The sequence below is a fragment of the Phoca vitulina genome, unplaced genomic scaffold (genome assembly GCF_004348235.1).
Source record: "Phoca vitulina isolate PV1807 unplaced genomic scaffold, GSC_HSeal_1.0 scaffold3, whole genome shotgun sequence".
Lineage (NCBI taxonomy): Eukaryota > Metazoa > Chordata > Mammalia > Carnivora > Phocidae > Phoca > Phoca vitulina.
Window position 1 is genome coordinate 11407823 of NW_022589706.1, and position 23291 is coordinate 11431113.

Genomic DNA, 23291 nt, shown 5'->3' on the forward strand with positions numbered 1-23291 from the left:
AGCAAAGCCCTCGCATCCTACTTTAATTCAGACAGCTGGTTTGTTATGTGGCCACAGCAGGAATTCGGCAATCTAAGCTCATTAGAAATGGGTTCAATAGTGTTTTGTAACTTCCTTTACTATTCCCTAAACCATGCTGTTATATCTCTTTCAGCACATTCATGTCAACTATTTGACTTTTTGCTTCATTAAACTTTCATTAGAAGATAGTCAAAATTAATGATTGGTAAACTGGCTTGATAGCTCATCTGTGTTACTACATATCCACAACTCATATTTTAAAATAAGTTTATAAACTCAGCAGTTCCAACATCAATCAGACAGTATTCTTCTCCCCTGAGGAGGAGGGAGGGAGGGACAGAACAGAGGTCAAGCATGTCAGGCCAATGGAACAACCTTCATACAAGAGAAAACATCAAAAGGAGAAAAGGAGTGTTGCTTTATAATATCTGTGCTTTTCTATGTGTGAATGGCCCACGGTCACATTGACTATCCGTGGCAGAGCAGACTACGTCCTGTTCACTTGACCCCCTTATTATACTGCCTCCCAAAGAGTTTCTTATTGTTTGATTGTTCTCATTTTCAGTGACATTGATTGCTCTTTCGTTTTATTCATACCTTTCGATTCAACACATATTTATGGAGCAACTATTGCATGCAATGCTCTGAGAGGAATGAAATGATCCATAAAAATGACCCTTGTTCTGGGGGCATTCCTGGTCTTGGAGTGAACAATGAGAAAGAGAAAAAATAGAACCTGTAGGAAGGTGTTACCTCACCTGGATATTTTTGCCCTTTGGCCAAGCATTGTCCTGTTTTGTATCATACAAAATATGGACAGTTAAGTTGGATGTTTTGACACATGCTTACAATGAGAGGTTTAACTGGGAACAAACCCATATTCAGATACATTTCTGATGTGATCTAAGTGCTCACACACTTAACCCATCCTTCTTCTTTCTACACAACTGCCTTCTTTTAGTTATTAATTCATTCAATAATTTTTATCAGGGGCACTTATTTTAAAAGTTCCTTATCAAGTTTTGTGCTGAACATTAAGGTTTATACAACTCAATACCAGACCTCAAGAACTTTATATTCCTGGGGACTCTTGCAGGTCATTTTGACATGGATTTGGCTGGTATTTTTCACCACCCACTTTCTCCCTCAGTACTATCAACAGTTTGACTTGATAAAAGAATAGAAAGTGGTGTCTTTACAGAGCCTTGGGTGTGTTGGGCAGTGAAGAGCTTGGAAATTATGAAAGACCTTGCTCCCTAGAAGAAAAGGACCAAACATGTTGTCTCAGTGCCCTCGTTGTTAGAAATAGCTTAAAATCTTGTTTCAACGATTTTTTTCATTTAGAAACTTTAGCAACAACAAGATTACAGACATTGAAGAAGGCGCATTTGAAGGAGCTTCGGGCGTCAATGAAATACTTCTCACGAGCAATCGTTTGGAAAATGTCCAGCATAAGATGTTCAAGGGATTAGAAAGCCTGAAAACGTTGTAAGTATTCTGATCTGCATCGTGACTTTTACCACAGCGTTGTAGTTCACTGGTCATTATAATTCTGGGCTGGGGACTAGTGCGGACTTCTCACCCTCCCATCTCTGTGTCTTTCTCACAAACACACAAACACAAAACACATGCACACACACACATTTTGTGGCATGCAAACATTCCCTGACTCGAATACCCCTGACTTCAGTGTGTTGCTTTACAAAGATCAAAAATGTCTCCTGGCTGCTGCTGATTTCTCAACAAAAAAAGATTGCCCTTCTTCCAATGCTGGTACAGATCCCCCCCCCCCCCCGCCCCTTCTGCCTCAGAATGTTCATCCTCTTGCATTTTCCTCAGCCTCCATCTAACATTCGCTTTTGGCCCCCGGGCTTGAGCTTCAGAATCCAGTCGAAACCCTGTGGCAGAATAACTAACAGTTTATCTGGAAACCACCTTCTTTCACTCCTGTGAAGTCTTAGTGAAAAAGAGAGACTGACTCATGGTAGATCTTGTACTGTCTATTTCAAAGAAACATGCTAAGAGGTATGTCTACTTGTTCAGGGGTAGGGAAGTTAGGAAAAAGAAATTCTGTATGTTTCCAAAAAAGTTGTTGTCCAAAGAGGACAGGGATTGGATTGAATAGCAAAAACAACACTTTGTTACTTGAATTTTCTACAGTGCATATGTTTAGTTTTTATGATCTCTAAAGTATATATTATGTTTGACAAAAGTGGCAACCTAAAAATTGGAAGAGACACAACCCAAAACTTGGAAGCCTTTGGAAGACGTGAAGGAAACTACTTGTAACCAAGAAGCTGCTGATGGTGATTGCAGTGGAGAGAGGTCCAAGCTCCGCCATGTCTCTAAACCATCACCCCGCCCCTCAGAGCCACAATCAGGGTGACTGTAGCCGAGAAGCCCCCTGCCTGCTCAATATCAGATGCAGAAGGAGAAGACCATTTCCCCAGCCAGTGTGGATGTGTTCATAGCTTCCTAAATTCAAATCCTCCTGAAAAATCTCTGCCCGTGAACGTAGACGTGTGCTCCTTGAGCTTCACAGGGAGAGCGTGGCATTTAACTTCCAGTAGGTCCTGCCTGCAACCCTTCCACAGACTAACTTGAGCCCCTTCAAAATGTTATGCAAATATTCCTTTAGCCTTTTTATGGAAGAGATACCGAGGAGAGGGGAGGGGAGAGCAGAGAAAATGCACCCCAGGTGGGTTCATCTACTCCTGCTCCCCCTCTGCCCACAGGGCTGCCTCCGGCAACTCAGCAAAACAGGAATCCAGCAAGCAGAAACCTCCTTTGTTGGATACTAGTTGGGGGACTACTTGTTACGGGAACCTTCTCTTTGGAAGGGGCAGCATGAGGGATGGGGAGAGGTGGGGAAGGAGGTGGAAGGAGTCTGTATCCCACCTACGTTAGTCTGCCTTGGGCTGCCATAACAAGATACCTCAGACTGATGATTCAACAACAGAAATTTGTTTTCTCACAGTTCTGGAGGCCAGAAATCCAAGATCAAAGTGCTGAGAGGGCTGGTTTCTGGCAAGATCTCCTCTTGGCTTGTAGATGGTGCCTTCTCACTCTGTTCTTATATGGCCTTTCCATGTGTGCGGAGAGAGTGAGCTCTTGGTGTCCCTTCCTCTTCTTACAAGGATGTGAGTCCTAACAGATTAGGGTCCCACCCTTGGGACCTCATTTAACCTTAATTACCTCCCTCAAGGCCCTCTCTCCAAATATAGTCACTTGGGGGTTAGGGTTTCAACGTATGAATTTTAGAGCACAGAGTCAAGTTCATAACACCAAACTAGGCAGCTCATTAAAGTGTTTTTTGGGGACTAGTTCCATTTACAGGACTCTCCCTGAGACAAGTCCTCCTTCATTATATTTCTAGAGATGTTATTGTGCCTCATATTTGGCACGTAAGACAGATGCCCCTGGCTGTCTCCTTCAGCCACTCTGCTACACAAGAATAATAGAGCATTTTAGAGCCAAGCTCAGAGTATTCAAAGGACAAAAGTAGGTTTGTCTGGACATATATATTTCTCCAAGTGTTATCTCTCAGCTTGGAACTGTGAAGATTGTGACAAGGCGCCCCACTATCCCTAGACTTCTTAACTCTGTAGGACTAGTAAACCTCTTAGTAGTATGTGCACAGATTTCAGTGAGGCTGAATATTTGACATTGCAGGCATAATGTAGTACCTATGTGTGCTTCTGGATTTTTCTAGCAACAGAAAGCAAAGCTTTCTTCAGCTTCTCCCAGGGGTCCATGACTTCACCAAGATTAAGACCAAGTATTCTTTGTCACTTACAGCAAATGATAGTGCCGATAGAAATACCTTTCTGTTCTGCATTTGCTTCCGAACATAAAATGATGCTTTGATAAGGATGGCATCATTCTTTCTCTCTATCTGTGACTTAGCAGATCACCAAAATTGATATTTCTTATTTATTTCTATAGATAAGATAAAATTCTAGAATTTTAAAGGAACACTCTGTTATTCATTTCTTTTTGCCTGTTTTATATACTGCAATCTTCTAGTAGGGTAGGGTGGTCCACACATGTCTAGAAAAATTAAGGGAAATAACTTTTCAGCCTTATTTCTCAATAAGATTCATGGCAACTATTCATTTTTACATGGGGGTTTTTAAGGAATTTTTCACTCCTTTTCTAAGCCCCACAAATAAATAGTTCAACAGAGAATTAAGAATGGAGCCAAAACTTCAGCAGTGATGAGGAAATGACAAGTGTTAATCCTCTTAATGGCAATGACTAAAAAATGTTTTAAAAAGGTCAGAATTCTTTCAAGAGAAGCCTATTTAAACTTCACTGTGAACGACTGGAATCTGTTAATGATTGCCTCTTTTTAAGTTCCAAACTTTAAAACAATAATTTTCATAAATAAAATAATTTGTGCAAGAATTGTGGGTGCTCCATCTCATTTGGGTTCCCCAGCTCGTGCTAACATGAACTTGGCCTGTGAGTCCTTGAGGTGCCCTCAGTTCTTCATCTGCTGTGACTATTGATTCTTCTCTGCTTCCTCTCTGTTAAACCTCGGATGTAATGCTACCGTGAATACACAGATCACATGGCTTCAAGGGCTCAGAGAGCTGTAGGTGAATTGGGACATTATGTAATCAGGCAAACACAGTTACAGCATCAGAGGAAAGAACATTCTACCCTCATCAGACGGGAGATGGGGCCAGGAGTCCACACGAGGCTCGCTGGTCTCTTCTCTAGCACAGTGTGATCATTGTAAGCTACGCATTTTATTCTCACGCAGTTGTTGGTGTACATCTGCAGTGATTCCTAATGACAAGGAATCATTCAGAAACCAGTTAACGAATGTTGCACATTTGCAAAGAGGGGTTATTTGGGTCCTCGGATAGGCAAAGCGGATTGCTGGATGCTTTCTCTCCATAACCATGTTCTCTTTTCCCTCAGGATGTTGAGAAGTAATCGTATAAGCTGTGCTGGCAATGATAGTTTCGTAGGACTGAGCTCTGTGCGTTTGCTTTCTTTATATGATAATCAAATTACTACCATTGCACCAGGGGCATTTGATACTCTCCATTCTTTATCTACTCTGTAAGTATGAAGGATGGTGTTCATTTATGCATGACTGACCCAGTGTATTATATTTCTTACTTTTATTAATAGCATTTTAATGCATTATTAGGCATTTCACAAAAATGTAATTGAGTGTTTATGGATCGACAAAATGTGTCCATGTTCAGCTTATTTTAATTTTTCTAAAAATATTACCTACTATTTTATATTAAAATTTAGCAAAAATTTAACTATTTTTCCATTGACTCTTCTATAATAATGTGATGTGACGTCATTTATAAATTTTCATTTTATTATAACTTGATGGCACTGCACATCACAGAAATGTTGTAGATTTTCCCTGGTGTTCTCACATTGGAGTCTTTTCAGCCCAAGTATCATAAAAACAGAGCTTGATAGGGTTATTGCCAACAAACTATGCTCAGAAGGATCATTCGCGGTGACAGGAGCTACATTAGGATGACCCAGACCAACAATAAAAACTGTTCACTAGAGGGCATTTACTATGATATTAGGAAAATATTGAAGAAATAGGTTGAGCCTGTCCAAGAGGACATTTTATGTAGACAGTTAGAAAATAAAGAATATTTGTTGGTCTATAGACACTCAGAAGGTGTTTGTTTGTTTTTTTTTAAAGCCCTCTAAACAATGTATTTCAGTTCTCTTAAATGTCAGTATCTAAAAAGCGATATTTGAGATGATAAATCTTATAACGGATTTGACTTCCTAGTAACGATGGCATCTAAATATACTAATCTAACTCAAAAGGTAGTTAGAAAAAAAAATGTCCAACATAACTCAAGTCATTGAAGAAATAATTTGAGGGAAGCATCCATCCATCAGTAAAGTACTTAATCCTCTTTCCACATAAAATGTGACACTTTACATCGAGTGACTAATTTGTGCATATTAAAGATAGCATGTTTATAAATAATAAGGTTGTCAATAGGTTTGTGCTGAAGTGGTGAGATGCCAAAAGTATTGAGATTTGTAGAAGTAAATTCATTTTTATAACTGGCATTTAATCAACTCAGCTGTCAGTTTAGATGGGAAACCTATTCTCTGGAGCAAATAAGAGATGGAAATCTTGAAATGACAAATTAATGAAATAGCTGTTGTCAGGTTAAACTCAATAATATAAGGTAATCAGCCTTCATCTTTATATTAAATTATTGCATTATCAGTGAAGGGAAGTTTGACAGCAAGTCAGATCGCTGATGAGTTTAAATTATCTCTAAATGAGATCTCTATCAGGATCCACTGCATAAACCCCAAAATCGCTGCCTTTGCTTTATTTTCCACATGAAATTATTTGAAGAATTCTTATGTAAAAGTGTTGTTATTTTTTTAAGTTCCAAACATACATATTTTAGCCAAAAAAAATGCATCCCATATGTTGTGTGTGATTATGAATGGGGGAAAGAGATGGGGAGGAGCGCGGGGAATACAAAGAATAAGAATGAATCATTCCAGCAGAAGAAGTGTGGGGAAAAATGGTAGCATGGTGTTTTGAGAAGGAACAAAGTGAAACCCTAAACTCAACCCTGCCTTGTTTGCATGCGGCTCTTAGAAACCTGTTGGCCAATCCTTTTAACTGCAACTGCTACCTGGCTTGGCTGGGTGAATGGCTAAGGAAGAAAAGAATTGTAACCGGAAATCCTCGCTGTCAGAAACCATACTTCCTCAAAGAAATCCCCATCCAGGATGTCGCCATTCAAGACTTCACCTGTGATGATGGTAAGAAAGCCTTGCTAAATCTTCCGGCACCAGGCGTTCACGTGACCAGTCTGATGCTCTGGGGCCTGGCTAGAACAGTGTGTCCTAGTTCAGGCAACAGATAGTTTTGTGCATTTTTTGCTTTTGTTTTGTTTTGTTTTGTTTTAGAAACAGGGCACATACTTCCTCAGACTTGCTTTTACATCCACGTCCCCTTGATTTGTGTTTCTGAATGTTTTATTTAAATTTTCCAGTTTCCAACTTGTGGTTGGTACTGTTTATGTAGTTTCATTTTAACTTTATTATTCTATGCCTCTCTTTTAGTGACTGCCATTTTCAAAGGAGAAAAGCAATTGACTTAAAAAAATAGAAATTCTAGGAAACCTAACGAAAATAACAGTTTTCACTTTTTAATGCTCTGTATGTATCACCATATTTGATTCTCGTAATAGCCTTGTAAGGTAGCAGGTTTTGTTATTACTGCCAGGGAATGGAGAGCCCCTTTGAGCCTTATATTTTAAAATGGGGGGGCCTGTACATTTTCTGCTAAACACTTTAATCTACCCCCTTTATGTCGCTGCATGTCTGTGTCTTTATAATTTCTCCATAATTCAGTGTAAATTTACATATTCTCATTATAAGTGTAATTTGTATAAATAACCTAACAAAGAAAATTACTGTTATGATTGGAGGGATGATATAAATTGTTGAGCTATTTTCTGGAATTCGGCCCTAGGCAATCTGAAAGCGGTGCTGTATCCGATGGATGGCATCAGTTTGTAAACATTCCATGTGCTGTGTGTACTGAAGTGAGCTTGTGGCTCAAGACTCTTGTGTTTGTTAAGCTAAAACCATAACATCCCTTCTTGCATTTTCAAAGCCACACATCTGGGTTTTCCTGTATTTCTTTTGGCAAATCAGGCAATGATGAGAGTAGCTGTTCTCCACTCTCTCGCTGCCCCACGGAATGCACATGCTTGGATACAGTGGTCCGATGCAGCAACAAGGCCTTGAAGGTCTTGCCCAAAGGTATTCCCAGGGACGTCACTGAATTGTAAGTAGAGCTTGCCTTTCTGTTTCCTTAACAATTAATATTTCAACAGGGGAAATGGAAACCAAACAAAAATCTTCAGAGTCTTATTTCCAAATTCTATTCTACAGGCCATTAAATAGTATCATGTAAAACCCTAAACAGATAATATAATAGCCAGTTTAGATACACTTGGGAAATGCTGGTTGTGTGTGTTTCTCTCTTATTCATTGTAGGATTTCTCAGTGTCTATATTATGCTAAGGTGCACTATGAAGCTCCAAGAGAGGGTGGTAAAATATAAGATAGCTCCCATACTTGTTTGTCCCTATAGTCCTTTTCTCATGGACCATCTTGCAAGACTCATGTTCCATCAAATACACCTTGGGAAATGCTGTTTATTTAGTTTATCTACATTGTCTGGGATAATCCATATGGTTAATTATTCTTTACCACTGTGTCCGCTGGGAGAATAGCTTCCCACATGGGATACATAAATATCTAGGATGTAGAAGAAACTGGCATAATCTTTATCCTTAAAAAAGACGTACTGCCCTTTGGACTTGAATTAGAATCCTTTAGATCATGAAGGGTGTGAAGCCAATTATCCCTAACATTTTCATATCTGATATATGACCACAGATGACCTGGTCAGTGTATACTCATCTAGATACCAAGCACCATGCACACTTTCTTAGCTGCCTCGTGTTATAAATGTGGAATGGAATAAATCCAAGAACAAGCTGCTTGAATAATATGATGCATGCGTGCTCCATTCCATTACGTAACTTGTATACTAATGTACCAGGAACAAATGCTTGGTATGAGTGCAGTTGAGTCATTTTGCCTCTGTTTATATTTTTTCTGCGTGGAACTATGCATCAAAAATGATTTAAGTTCCAATGTAATTTGTGCAGATGTGTCCCTGTAATTCATGCCCATGTGTGCAAGCATTCTAAATGAGCAGCTTTGATAAACTTTTGGCAACATGGAACATAGGTAATGACTTTCAAGAAGATGTCACTTCAGTCATCAGAGAACTTATTTGCAAATCATGTGCAGTTCTGTGAACCCTAATTTGGTCCTGAATTGAACACTTAGGGGAAAAGAAGGTGTGATCTTAGCACACATACACAGAAGGTCCCTCTTAGATTTGAACAGCTGTGAAGTGTTCCGTTTCTCTCTTGCACTGCCAGTCACAGTTGTTAATTGACTATAAGCACTACTTTGTGTGTAATTAAATACTTAATTCTTATTTTAATAATTATTTATTTCAGAAGATTACTCTCCATCCAGCTAGATGCCTTTAGAGTATTCTGTATGCAAAGCATTGATTCTGGGAACACCCCAGCCAAGAACACAACACTCAGCATAACCAGATTATCTTGAACTCGGAATCCCTTCTTTTTACCTGGCCCATACCTTAGTGCTTCTCCCCCCGATGCCTATCAAATAATTTTAAACGTTCTTTAATTTCCTTATTAAACTACATCTGAGAACCTTTTTGATTCATATCCTGTCTATGCCATCCATATGTTTCTTCTTTCAGACAGTTGACTCTTCAATCTGTTTCTTTACAAAGTATTAAAAAGTAATATTTTTCTAAAGAAATATGTTACAGAGATGAGGAAGATATTAACTCATCTCTTGTGAATTCTAGTTTTACCTCCCCAAGAGCTTATTCTTAGAATCATACCAAGTCAACAGGATCCTTCTCTACAATCAGGTACATGCATGTATTAGAAAAATTTCATTGCGTATTATATTAAATTACTAAAGAATTTGGCAAAAATGAGGACATATTAGTGGACAGTTTTGAACAAATGGTATCTCTTATTTTTAATCAGTTCCATATAATTTCCCTCTTAGATTGTTTTACATGTAAACATCCATAGCACACATTCTGAATCCTTTTAGCTTTCTGTTATGACATTTTCCAAAATAAAGGGAGAATACTGAAGTCTATGGGATTATGCTTCCCTCTAGTGGTACCAAGAAATATGTAGGTGGAGGAAAGAAAGGAGTCAAAGAAATCCGAAGGCAGAAAATTTGAGCGGGCATAAGTTAGAAGTCATAACACATGCCCTCTTCTTAGTCCCATATTTACTACATATTTTGATAACTTGTGCCTTTTATATAACTTTTTATTTTGAACTATTCGAAATAGATTATTATCTGAGGCAATTTCTCAGCTACTTCTGTATCCAGCAAAAATACAAATAACCTCAACCTTAGATCTCAAGATGGCCCATGACACTGGGGGAGGAGGTGCCCTCTGCCCAGTGGGTCAGAATTGTTTGTGGGCACATCTACAGCCAGACAGCCCACGTTGCTGAAAGACATTTTAACCTTCATCGTCTATATTCTGGGAAAATACAGCCTTGTTTGAGATGGAGTTTATTTTTCTTTTTGTGACATTATGGACGGAACCTAAAGCATTTATTTATTTTTATGCCTTGGTAGTTAACCCAGTGTCTTATCTATTTTCAGATTATCCTGCTGACTTTAATCAGAAAAGGAAACTTCACATATATGTGGTTATTTGATTATTACTTTTACACATATATGTTATATTTGTGCCCTTGATAAAAGTTGTGATTTTCTGTAAAACCTTCTAAAATTATTATCACAAAGCAGATACACAGTGGTTAAAAACTATTTTTAGGTTATTTTTAACTGAAATCTAATTCGAGATCCTAAGTATCTCCTTTAAAGCATCGATTGTTATTTACTAAGTGTATGGATCCCAATAAGGTGGTGAAGAGTGGTCTCGCCCTCAGTAGCAAGGTTCTGTCAGTAGTGAATGCATTTCATGGTATTTTCCCCACGTAAATAAGAGCAGACGGGAGGCTGACGGAAAATATGGCTGATTGAATGAACCTTCTTCTTGATGCACAAATGGTTGGACACGTGACTCGCGTCATTACATAAACCACGAAGAATTGGGCTTACCAGTCTCTCCTTGGTTTTATAATTTACACTAAGTGATTCCACAAAATAATTCTACTGGATTGGACAACTGCACTTTTTTTTCATTTACTTCTTTTAAATAACAATCCCAGCTAGGGCGAACATGATGTCTTAAAGCCAGAATTGCAAAGTGCTTCCTTGCCTCAGTTAAAAGTGAAACTAAGTTATGCCACACCATTGTTCCTTTAAAAAAAGATAATATTGTTTCCTTGTTTTTAGGTATCTGGATGGGAACCAATTTACACTGGTGCCTAAGGAGTTCTATAACTACAAACATTTAACACTCATGTAAGTAACGTATTGTACTTTTTTCCATCTTTGACTTATTCTAGTTCACCAAAGTGGGGGTAGCAAGGGGCAGAAGATTTAGTGAACCTTTCAGATAATATAAATCATTTACAGTTAGATGCTTCCCTCCTTCCTCATTGCGGTTCTGGATCACTAGGTGCATCTTCATTGAATATCAATCAGGCATCTTAGAGAAAGGACCTCCTCCATTCAAAGTACAAATATGATAAAGTCTAAGTATCAGAGAACTAGAGAAATGCAGTAAATTCGACACTTCTACTGATAATGAACATGGGCTATTTTATGACAAGCCAAGAAAAGAAAGAAAGAAAGTAATGGCTTTATTCTTCTTGACTTTAAGCAAAAGATTGTGGATGATAATAACTTTACTCATAATACATTTTATTAGGTTTGATTTTCTTATATAATACACTCTAAGTTAAGTTATGGACTTCCAGTATTCAAATTTAATTTTATAAAATTCATTTTTAATTATACAGTATTTAAGTAAACTTGACAAAGATGCTGACATTCTGAGCATAAATTTCAGACACTGACTTTTCACTTTGCTTTGATGCCCTCGTAAAATAACATCTCTTTCATCAATGTAAATGATTTTTAAGTGATAATACAAGGTTATATTTAAATATACCAACATTTCGATCTAGTTATATGCACAATATTTTTAAAGAGATAATCTTACTGTGTATAATGTCATACTTAGAGTAGCCTTGTTGATAATTGATAAAGCTTCTCAAAAAACAAACAAACAAAAATAAGCAACAGGAGTAAATATAAAGGGAAATACTTTATCTTTAGTTTAAGTCCTATCTTATTTTAGAGTAAATATGGCTGGCTGAGGAGGCCAATTTCTAGTGTTCCTACAACAAGGAGGTTGATCCCTAATTAGTGAATTCTAGAAATGTAAGTCCCAGAAAGTGTTACATTTCTCAATGTAATCTCGGCCCTAGGAAGGTTGTGGTTGGTTAAAACACTGTTAATCCTTTTCAGTTTCCCTTAAACATGTAAGAAAACCACTTTGTAGAAAGTATGTAGGACTGTTTAAATGACAAATGATTAAATTAAGAAAGAGAGAACATCCCCTAAGATGTCTTGTTCTGCCTGCCTCTCGTTACTTATTTAGTAGCAGCAGGAACTGATTACATACATTTTGTTCTGTTAAATAAACCATTAAATTGCTGCAATTTCCAGAGGGTCACTTCGGCAGAACTGGGTCATTTGTGGGACAGTATGCAATTATTTAAGACCAGTTTGGAAATGAAAAATGAGCATTTGTAGATCCAGAAATGGCTTTACCAATGACTCATTATGCTACTCTAGGCAAATAACTGCTGCTCATATAGACACACTTATTTACTTTCTGAATTTAGGGATAGTACTTCAGCAGCCGAGAGGATGGATCATGAAGCTACTATAGCATTCCTATCATTTCTCAAGTTGTATAGGTTCATTTTACTGATATTTTGGTCATTTTAATAAAGGAATGGATAATCTTTGGTTTTTCTGCATTTTACATTTATTTATATATTTTGCTTTAGGAAACAGTAGTGAATATACACACATATAGTGATCATAAACCATGACCTAGAATTTTTCATTTATTCATAAATCTTCCTTTTATTTATGTATTTAGCATTCTGCAGTAGAGAAAAATTAGTGAATATATACATATCACTCTATGACTATGTGTATTTATATACTCACTCATTTCTTCCTATTGCAAAATTGCCGAAGATACATAATATGCCATTATATATTATATATTATTATATTACATTATATTGCAATATAATTATAGTTACAATATGTATTACATATGTCATATCATATATAGTCACAGATATATATAATAAAAAGAAGATCAAGTTCACTGAATATAAATCACAGCCCATAGTACCAGTTATACTCGGCTATAAATAGCCATATAGCATTGGTTATAAAACCCACATCTCTCTTATTTACTTATTAATTAAACCGATATTTATTGAGGACCTGCGTATTGTGTGCCAGTGACTTTGCCAAGGGCAAAATTTTTCATTATGGCATTGCAAATGTAACCAAATGAATGCTTTTAGTTATCAAATTTGCCTGTGTGTACCAGGGAAGCTGAAGAATATGCAACCAATGGAACGTTCAAGAACGAAGGTGTATCTCTCACACGTAAAATGGGTCCATTGTGAGGGGCCTCCCCATGTCTTCGCTCTGGGACCAGGACGTAGGCCCTGGTCTTGCAGAAGAGCGAGCAGAGAGCGATACGGGAAGCGTGAGCTTGTTCTAACCTTCGGTTCTGAGGTGGCCGTACTTCCTTCACTGGCCAAAGCAAAACATTCTCACTTCTAATTTCAACAGGCAGAGGCGTGGATAATTATGCCTATTACAGTCCATCCCAGGCGTTATCCAGCGTTTGGTTATTTTCAGGTAAAAGCTGAGTGCTGCCAGTGCTCCTGTGACCCAGCAAGAAGAGCGCTCTCTTTGGAAGAATCACTAATATTTCACCTCCTCTGGTAACAGTTCACTCCATTTGTTTCTCTTTTCTCTCGTAGAGACTTAAGTAACAACCGGATAAGCACCCTTTCTAATCAGAGCTTCAGTAACATGACCCAGCTCCTCACCTTGTGAGTATGAAAATCTGGTCCTGAGTATTTATTAATTCACTGGACAAAATGCATTTTCCAGGCACTTGGACATTCTCTGTTAACAAGACAGATAGAGCCTGCTCTCAGGAAATATAAATATTGTTGGGAGAAAGAGACAAGAACAACTTCAATTAACAAACAACTACAGATATTTTAAAAACCTGTTGGGTTCCAGAAAAGAAACAAAGAATAATTTACGTTTGTGGTGGGGTTGGGAGAGATCCTTAAGAAGTCTGTCAGCTGAGGGAGGGAATAGTTGAGGCATTAGCATCGGCCGGGGCAGGAAGCATTCTAAACTGTATTTAGAAAGAAATAGGCTGTATTACTGAAAACACAAACAGTCACAAAATACTATATATCAATATTCCCAGTTTATAAAATGCTGAAACAACCTTTTTCTTAGTCTTTTTATTTTTAAAATGACATTTGGCCATTTGGGGGTATCTGAGTAAAACAAATCTGCTATGTATGCTTTCAGAATTCTTAGTTACAACCGTTTGAGATGTATTCCTCCTCGAACCTTCGATGGATTGAAGTCTCTCCGATTACTGTAAGCATCTTATGGTCAACAAAATATCTCTTATCTCAGGGATCTGAGTTTGGGCTTGTGTTTTTTACCGATTTAACTGCTTTTTTGATTCTTGGGCATTTTCAGACATATATATTAGGATTTACTACAAATTTGGAAATAGGAAAATTACATCTTTTCCTGTATCACTACTCTGCAGCCTTTATTTGGACGACACCACATTGTTGCTGTAGTCATTGATTTGGTAATAGATAATAGTAAGATGTATGTTTTATACAGATCCAACTCACTTTGGACAAAATACAAGAAATTTTAATTTCTTTAAAAATTACATAATCAATGAGTACATTTTTACTATTAAAATGTATTTTATTTTATTTTAAAGATTTTATTTATTTGACAGAGAGGGAACACAAGCAGGGGGGAGTGGGAGAAGGAGAAGCAGGCTTCCCACTGAGCAGGGAGCCTGATGTGGGGCTCGATCCCAGGACCCTGGGACCATGACCTGAGCCGAAAGAAGATGCTTAACGACTGAGCCACCCAGACGCCCCTAAAATGTATTTTAAATATACGAAGTGAGACATGATCCCCAATCACAATCCCCTCCCCCAGAATTAATAAACAGTTCTATGTTGTCTTCTGGTCCTTTTTTATATGCATTTGTTTTTAGATGCTGATACACGTATGCCCACAGCTCTACACTTTCTAAACAAGCGTAAATAGGATTTGTTCTTGTTCTGTCATCGGCTAATTTTTATTTAACAATATTCTTTACAGTATTTCCATTCCATCATATAAAAATATTCCTTAGCTGTTTAACTCATACAAGAATATTCCATAGGATGAAGGAACCATAGCTTACTTAATCATCCCCATCTTTAACTCTCATGTGGTAGTTTTTTGGGTTTTGGGGGAGTTTTCTGTTGTTTTTTAGAGAGGGGGGGAAGGGCAGAGGGAGAGATTGAATCTTAAGCAGGCTGAATGCCCAGCACAGAACCCGACACGGACTCAATCTCACAATCATGAAATCATGACCTGAGCTGAAATCAAGAGTGAGACGCTTAACCGACTGAGCTACCCAGGTGCCCCAACTGTCATGTGGTTTGAGTCCAGATTTTCATTATTCCATACAGTGCTGGAATGAACATCCTACACATTCATTGTACTGTCAAGTGTGTTGTGAGGATACCAAAAGTAACTGTGAGGTTTTCCCTCCAAAACAAGAATTTGTCAGTTTACAAACTTATTTTCCACCAACTCTGTTTTAATAGAGTACTGTTACAAAGCACTCTGGAAAATATTGAATGGTATTCTTTCATTTTTGTTCTATGACAGATTGAGTACCGATTTTAATAAAGTACCTATTTCAAAGCACTCTGGCAAATATGGAATAATATTAATAGTTCTATGACAGGTTGAACATTATTTTCCATTCCTGTTTTAATTTGAAATTCTAATAACTAGAGCATTTGTGTATATTTTATTTTTTTATTGATTACTTGTGTTTCTTATTCCATGGGCCTGATCATATCATTTCTGATTTTCTATTGGGTACCTTGTTTTTTCCTTATTAACATACATGTCTTTATGCATCTACTATTTGACTCTAACTTTGCAGGTCTTTTTACAAATGAATTAATCCTTGTATCTTATATATATTGTCAATATTTTCCGTTCTGTTACTTATATGTTATCTTTCATGTTATGGATATATTTTGTGTTGTCAAAAATGTGTTACTCTTTTCCTTTATGGTTTCTGACTTTTATATGGTGCTTTGAAAGCCTTTCCCAGGGCGCCTGGGTGGCTCAGTCAGTCGAGCATCTGCCTTCGGCTCAGGTCATGATCCCAGGGTCCTGGGATCGAGTCCCATGTCAGGCTCCCTGCTCAGTGGGGAGTCTGCTTCTCCCTCTGCCTCCTCCCCCTACTCCTGATCTCTCTCTCTCCCTCAAAAAATAAATAAAATCTTTTCAAAAAAAAGAAAGAAACCCTTTCCCATTCTGTGTTTATAAAAAGGAGCTCTTTCCTGTTTTCTTTTCGTATATTTTTAGTTTTGTTTTTACATTTAGCTCTTCAATCTAGAATTGACTTTATGCATATGATGTGAAATAGGAACTTTTTGTTTTCCCAAATAGATACCCAGTTACATCAAGACTGTGTATTAAATAGATCATATTTTCTGTACTGACTTAAAATGCTTATTGTAAACTAAAGTCTCACACGTGTGAGAATTTTTCTGAACTCTCTGACATGTAAGAAATTTAATACTGCTTTTTTTTTTTTTGCTTTTAGTTCATTACATGGAAATGACATTTCTGTTGTGCCTGAAGGTGCTTTCAATGATCTTTCTGCGTTATCACACCTGTGAGTACCTAGTTCGTGAATGTGGGTTTAGGGTCAAACTCACACACAGTCCTCTGCCATCCCTTCTATTGTCACAACATGAGATGTGGTTGGCTCCATCTTTAAAGAAAATGTGAAGATTTTCAACCTAGCTACAGGGCTTTCTGCAAGATAGCCTTCATTTATCCTTTTGGCCCTTACTCTCTATTATCTAATGGAGTTGAATTCTCTTTGCTTAGCTAAAATTGTCTTCTTACAAACATGGCTCTCCAGCTTCCTTGCTATGCCTTTTCTCTTAATGTTCTCTGATTCTAGAATACCAGCTCCCTTTCCATTCAGTCTGCCCAAACCTTGTATTTTCCAGGTGACATTCTAAGTATCATGTCCTTTATGAAGCCTATCTTGATTTGCTCAAACTGGATCCATTTATTTAGCAAATATTATTCAGTGCTGGCTATGGCACCGTGGAAAAATAAATTAGAGATGGTTTAAGCCTTTATAGTATGATAGTGGGGAAACTGCCAAATCCTCATACTGGGTGAAATGTTTTTTGTTTGTTTGTTTGTTTGTTTGTTTTCTTTGTGCTCTGTCTCATAACAGCCTGTTTGTATCTCCTTATTTTTGGAAAGTACAACAAAACAACATAAAAATATGTCATACACTCTTTTGGGTCAAATTCCATTATTCCATTATTTATAGGGGTAGTGTTGAGACCACAGCAAACCTAGAAGGAGGATCCAGGAACAGATTTAGGATCTAAAACTTTCTTAGCTCAGGTCCAGTTTGGTGCCCCCTGGTGGCAATTATGCTTCAGATTAAATAGCAGGTGCTATCAGTTGCCTACCAGTTCCCCAGAAATTGCCTGCCATATTCTCTCTTGGCTTTCTCCTCCCTCCAAAACCCAACAAATCCCAAGAAGATACGTTTAGAAAATTGAGAAAGGGGATGGGCAGAGGATAGGAGCCAGGAGTCAATCATGCCATATCTGAACGTGCTTTATGGGGCTCTGGCAATCACTGTAGGTTTTGTGTACATCTGTCTACCAGACTCTTTGGTGCCTACTGTTAATATCTCTCTCACTAAACTCTAGGGTCCCAGGAGGCAAAACCTCCACTTTTTTGTGTGTGAACCCCAGCACCTACCTCAAAGGCGACATCGCCCCCCCCACCCCTCTACAAATTCCATGGATGTCATTTGCATGAGATACAGTGTGATTAAGCCTTCCAGCTCAGGGGTGCAGAACTCGGCACTGTCTGGGAAAGTTTGCAACATTAAGAAGAAAGTAGTCATTCTGTTAGTGTTTGGGTGATTTATCCGAAAAGGCAGCTTAAGGAAGGCGCTGCCCGAGCTGAGCAGATCTTTTCCTTCCGTGAGCGCCCCCCACCAACAGTAGGAACAGTTCGAATTGTCCTTGCCATGTGTCTTGTCTGTCCTGTGTTTCTTTTATGCATTTGTCTTTGATTCTCTAGATCATAAAGAGCTCTGCTCCATTCACTTTTTCCACTGCGTCCCTTCACATAGGAAAGACTTAGCAAATGTCAGTAGAGATGACATTAAATGACTCCAAAACATCATTTTGCTCATTTTCAATTTCATAGAAAAGTTTGAATCTGAGCATAACATTTACTACACTCCAATTCTTGATTAGAGTTGGGCATTAAAACTGCTACCATATAAAGTATTATGGTTTCACAAGTATATTTTGGGATTTTCCTCATGAAAGAATAGGATTAATTTTGCTTGGACTACAGACCTAGAAGCATTACTGATCACAAGTTAATTATATTTATAATTAAATCAGAATTAATCCATTTTTAAATGCCACCTTATGCATCTACTACTTGCACCAAGCTTGGCAAGTTTACAAAACCCATAGGTTGACGTCTCTGGCCTCAGTTTCTCAATCTGTAAAATGAATTATTAATACTATTGACCTCCTAGAGTTGTTATTTAGGGTAAAATGGGGTAATTCATATCAAGTGGCTCAGCACAGTACCTGCATTTTGCTGCAATAAATGTTAGCTATCATCTTGATTACTTTTTCTATTACTGCTACTGCTTATGGGAGTGGGAAGCCAAGTTCTAAAATGAAGGACTTTGTAAAGGGACAGACATCTAGTGAAGGTCCAGATCCACTCTAGTGAACTAGCTCTATGTGTCTTTATTATCTCATGCCCTTTCTTATCTTGGTCCCTTCACACTTACTGGTCCTTTACCCTGAAACATCCTTCCCAACCTTTTCCACCTCCTTAATCTAACGATGTAAAAGCTCAGGTTTTTAACCACCAGTCTCCCAGAAAATTTACCCCTCTGTTCACAGTCACCTCGTAAATACTTTTACTGTAGCACTTACTAATGCGAATTATTTGCATGTTTGAGAATGTGTTAATCACTTTCCCAGAAGCAGTTCTTTGGTGTTAAAAATAATGTATTATTTATAATTTGGGGCCCCAAAACCTGGCATAGTGATTGGGTCCTCAGTAAATCATTAGCGAATGAAGGAAGTATTAATCTGCGCGTCGGGTATGCATGTACCCAATATAAACCTGTCTCTGCAAATACAAGAACACCTTGTGGAGCCCAGGTAAATTTTTAAGGCTAGTGACAACCCTCTAAGTCCCAGCTGCCCATAATTCAGGAAAATGAGGAATCCCTGATGTCTCCATTTTCTTCTAAATTGTTATCAATACATCTGTAGGGCTTTTCTCCTGAGCACCACTTTGAGTTATGTTCCTTTAGGAAATAACAAAACATCCATACTGTGTGTGTGTGTGCTTCTGTGGTGTTGTTTTCCAGGGCAATTGGAGCCAACCCTCTTTACTGTGATTGTAACATGCAGTGGTTATCGGACTGGGTAAAGTCGGAATACAAAGAACCCGGAATTGCTCGCTGCGCTGGTCCTGGAGAAATGGCAGATAAATTATTACTCACGACTCCCTCCAAAAAATTTACATGCCAAGGTATGATTTTTAACCCTTTGCCCTCCTGTAAATAAAAGTTCACTGTATTCATTTAAAAGGAAAAACATGGCTGCTAGACCTCAAAGGTACAGCTGAAAAGCCCCTAATAAATCATGGCTAATGACTAATGACTGCTTGCACAGGACCGAGCAGTTCCCTGAGGAGCCCCAGTAAAGAACTGGGCTTTTCAAATAAAAACTGCAGAAGTGATTAATTGGAAATGTCGAAGTTTTCTTTAAAATGTATGGCGAAATGAAGAGTACGCGATTTCTGGAAATTTCTCTCATAGCCTCTAACAAGTACAATATTTTGCTTTTGGCTTGTCTGAACCTGTGCCCGGCTCCCAGGGCTGCCAGGGCCCTGTGGTTTCCTGACGCCAGGTAAGGAGAAGCAAGCCCTCCCAAGTGGTCAGGCCAAACCCTCTGACTCGCCTCCCATGTTGATGTGGGTGTCTCTTGCTTGTTTGCATCCCTCTCTTTTCCCCTTGTTTTATGTATCTGTGGATTCTAAATGGTGCCTTCGTGACAAATACGTTTTCTTCTCTTATTACAAGATAATCCGTGCCCGATATAGAAAATCCAAATAGGAAAATGTTAACGACAACAAACATTGTATGTCTTCGAGAGCTAAAATTATGCATTAATCACAATACCCAGAGATAACCACTACTGAACTTGATTTTATTAAATATGTTTTATGTGTAAAACTATATCCTGGTATTGTGGAACTTAGAGAGGTGTACAGTATGGTCTTGCCTTCCAAGGCTTGCAAACCTAGCTGAAGAAAAACTTTCCACACTTGAACATTTTAGGTAGGAAAAACATCTAAGTAGGTGATACTGTGCACTGGGTCATGGTGTGAGTTTCCAGCTTCACGTTCCGATAGTTAGATAACCTGAGTTTAATAGATTAACCAGCCTGTGCCTCAGTTTCCTCATGTGTAGGCAGAGATGATGATAGTACATACCTGAAAATGTTATTGTTAAGATTAGATGTTACTACGTGTGAAATCAAAAAAAAAAAAAAGAAAAAAAGGTAAAGAAGATGCCGATGTCACAGAAACAGAATAGAATAGATTGCAGGGGTGGAGGGAGGGGGGAAATGGGGAGATATAGGTTAAAGGGCACAAATGTTGAGTGATAAGAATAAGTTCCGAGGATCTAATGTCCAACATGATGAGTGTAGTTAATAATACGATATTACGCTGGAAAGTTGCTGAGAATAGATCTGAAGCGTTCTCACCACAAGCACACAGGGTTTAACTATATGAGGAGGTGGATATGCCAAATACTTGGATCTTATTAATCATTCCAGTGTATGTATATATCAAATCACCACATCGTGCCTTTTAAATATATACAATTATATTTGTCAGTTACTCCTCAGTACAGCTGGGGGAAAAGATTAGTTGAATTAATGTGTGTAAAACACCTTGCCTTGCACACAGTATTACTCGGTATAGGTTAGCTGACAATTTTATTATCATAACACTTTAGAACACCAACAACACTGTGATGTAGGACAAGCAATGTTTTACTGACCAAAGAAGGAATTTCTGAAAACCATATTCCCTCGAAGCATTTTTTTAAATGGCGTCTGATGTTTTTTTCAGAGCTATAAATGGCTGCAAATGATGTATTTGAAGTGCGTTGTAAATATTGACATTTTGAAACAAAACTCTTCCAGGGGCGTCTGTGTGGCTCAGTCAGTTATGTATCCGACTCTTGATTTCGGCTCAGGTCATGAACTCAGGGTCATGATCTCAGGGTTGTGGGATCGAGTGTAGGTCAGGCACTGCGCTGAGGACAGAGCCTGCTTAGGATTCTCTCTCTTCCTCTCCCTCTGCCCCTCACCCCCACCACCCTTAAAGAAAAAACAAAACAAAACAAAACTCTTCCATTATTCTTCTAAATATATTTGATGGAATCTAAATATCACAGCTAACTTAAAAGAGACAAAAACAAGATCCTCTTTAGATTTTACATTGTTCTTTTTCCTTGAACTTCTGTTTTTCTCCTTGAGTTTCTATTTCCAGTACCTTGGAGAATTGTCTCATTTTTTGCTCCAAAAGTATATATATAATTTGAATTTTTAAAATGTCCTTCAACCAAAAATCTTTGAGTTTTTAAATTTTTCTTAAAATTGAATTGCTGTTAATACTCAGGCTCCATTGCTTGGGACAGCATAATTATTTATCAGCATGTTAATATTTTTATTAAAAATTGAAAGTAAACTTAATTGGAAATGCCTCTCTAGGATTATGTGCACTGATTGCAAGAGGCTTTGCAGATAATCAGTGTTTTAAATTATTCTTTTGTAACCGCAGATGTTTCTTTGGGGCAGTGCCCCCAAATTTCTGGTGTGCTGAAAGGCATATCGTTGTTTTGGGAAGTGGAGGAGATTGTCAAATGGGAGATAGGGAAAGAGAAACTGGCATTAAAACTTTCTCTTAGGCATCATCATCGGGCAGATGTATTTTAGAAAGCTGATATGGGGGGGCGCCTGGGTGGCTCAGTTGGTTAAGCAACTGCCTTTGGCTCAGGTCATGATCCCGGAGTCCCGGCATCGAGTCCCACATCGGGCTCCCTGCTCAGCAGGGAGTCTGCTTCTCCCTCTGACCCTCCTCCCTCTCATGCTCTCTGTCTCTCATTCTCTCTCTCGCAAATAAATAAAATCTTAAAAAAAAAAAATTTAAAAGAAAGCTGATATGGGGAAGTTGAGAAACTATAAACTGATTTTGTTATATTTCTTTGTAACCAGGGATGCTTGTTCTTTCTGAAAAATGCTGGTGCTTATGTATGTTTCTCAAAGGTTAGAGTTCCCTGGAGATATTTCTTTTAAAAATATTTCATGATAATATAAATTTGAGAAAAGCTACATACTTGCATTCAATTCTCTGAGGGACATTGTTCACAGTCATTTACTATATGTTCTCAGAAGTCCGACACATACAAACGTACACACATACCTAAGTGACTGTTTAACTCAAGATATAGCTAACTGATTTGACCTTTTTTTCTTTAAGTTTATTTATTTATTTCAGAAAGAGAGATTAAGCGCGAGTGAGGGGAAGAACGCAGGGAGAGGGAGAAGCAGACTCCCCGCTGAGCAGAGAGCCGGATGTGGGACTCCATCCCAGGACCCTGAGATCATGACCTGAGCTGAAAGCAGACGCTTAACTGACTGAGCCACCCAGGCACCCCGACATTTTTTTTCTTTAATAGCCTCTTGCTTAGTTGTTAGTGTGGCATGAATAGAAATATGCCTGAGGGAAAATTAGTCTGGATCAGTGATGCACGATAAGACTTTCTGCAGTGATAAAAATGTTCTGTATCTGCGCGATCAAATACGGTAGTCACTGGCCGTGTGTGGTTGCTGAAAGGTAGCTAATGCAACAGAGGAAGTGGATTTTTCATTTTATTTAATTTAAGTTTAACCTGAAAGAGCCAGGCTCAGCTACCGGCTCCCATGTGGGAGAGCGTGGTTGCTACAAAAGTTCAGAGGAAGAAATTGTGTCAGAGGAGAGTGGCTGTGAACAGTTTAGTGCAGGTGTATCTAAGCCAGTTATTGGGGCGGGATGTCAAGTCTGAGGATGGTGCCACGGGAACAGAGCTGTGTTGTAGGAAAATGCTGGAACTGTGGTTTAGTTTAGTATTCATGAAGTTCTCAAGTCAACAGACTGCATATATTTCAAGCCATACCCTAAACTGGGTAGCAGATAACGTG

The 23291-nt window shown here is 38.3% G+C and overlaps 1 protein-coding gene across 4 annotated transcripts in view; it reads left to right on the forward strand.

The window, feature by feature from the left end:
• SLIT2 (slit guidance ligand 2) overlaps window positions 1-23291 on the forward strand; it is a 360745-nt gene that overhangs the window by 283113 nt on the left and 54341 nt on the right. For all 4 annotated transcript variants that reach the window (XM_032400092.1, XM_032400094.1, XM_032400096.1 and 1 more), the window contains 9 exons: window positions 1366-1509; window positions 4951-5094; window positions 6647-6813; window positions 7714-7846; window positions 11011-11079; window positions 13644-13715; window positions 14215-14286; window positions 16556-16627; window positions 19403-19566. In XM_032400092.1, coding sequence (XP_032255983.1) covers window positions 1366-1509; window positions 4951-5094; window positions 6647-6813; window positions 7714-7846; window positions 11011-11079; window positions 13644-13715; window positions 14215-14286; window positions 16556-16627; window positions 19403-19566 — 1037 coding nt within the window. The remainder of the gene's footprint in view (window positions 1-1365; window positions 1510-4950; window positions 5095-6646; window positions 6814-7713; window positions 7847-11010; window positions 11080-13643; window positions 13716-14214; window positions 14287-16555; window positions 16628-19402; window positions 19567-23291) is intronic.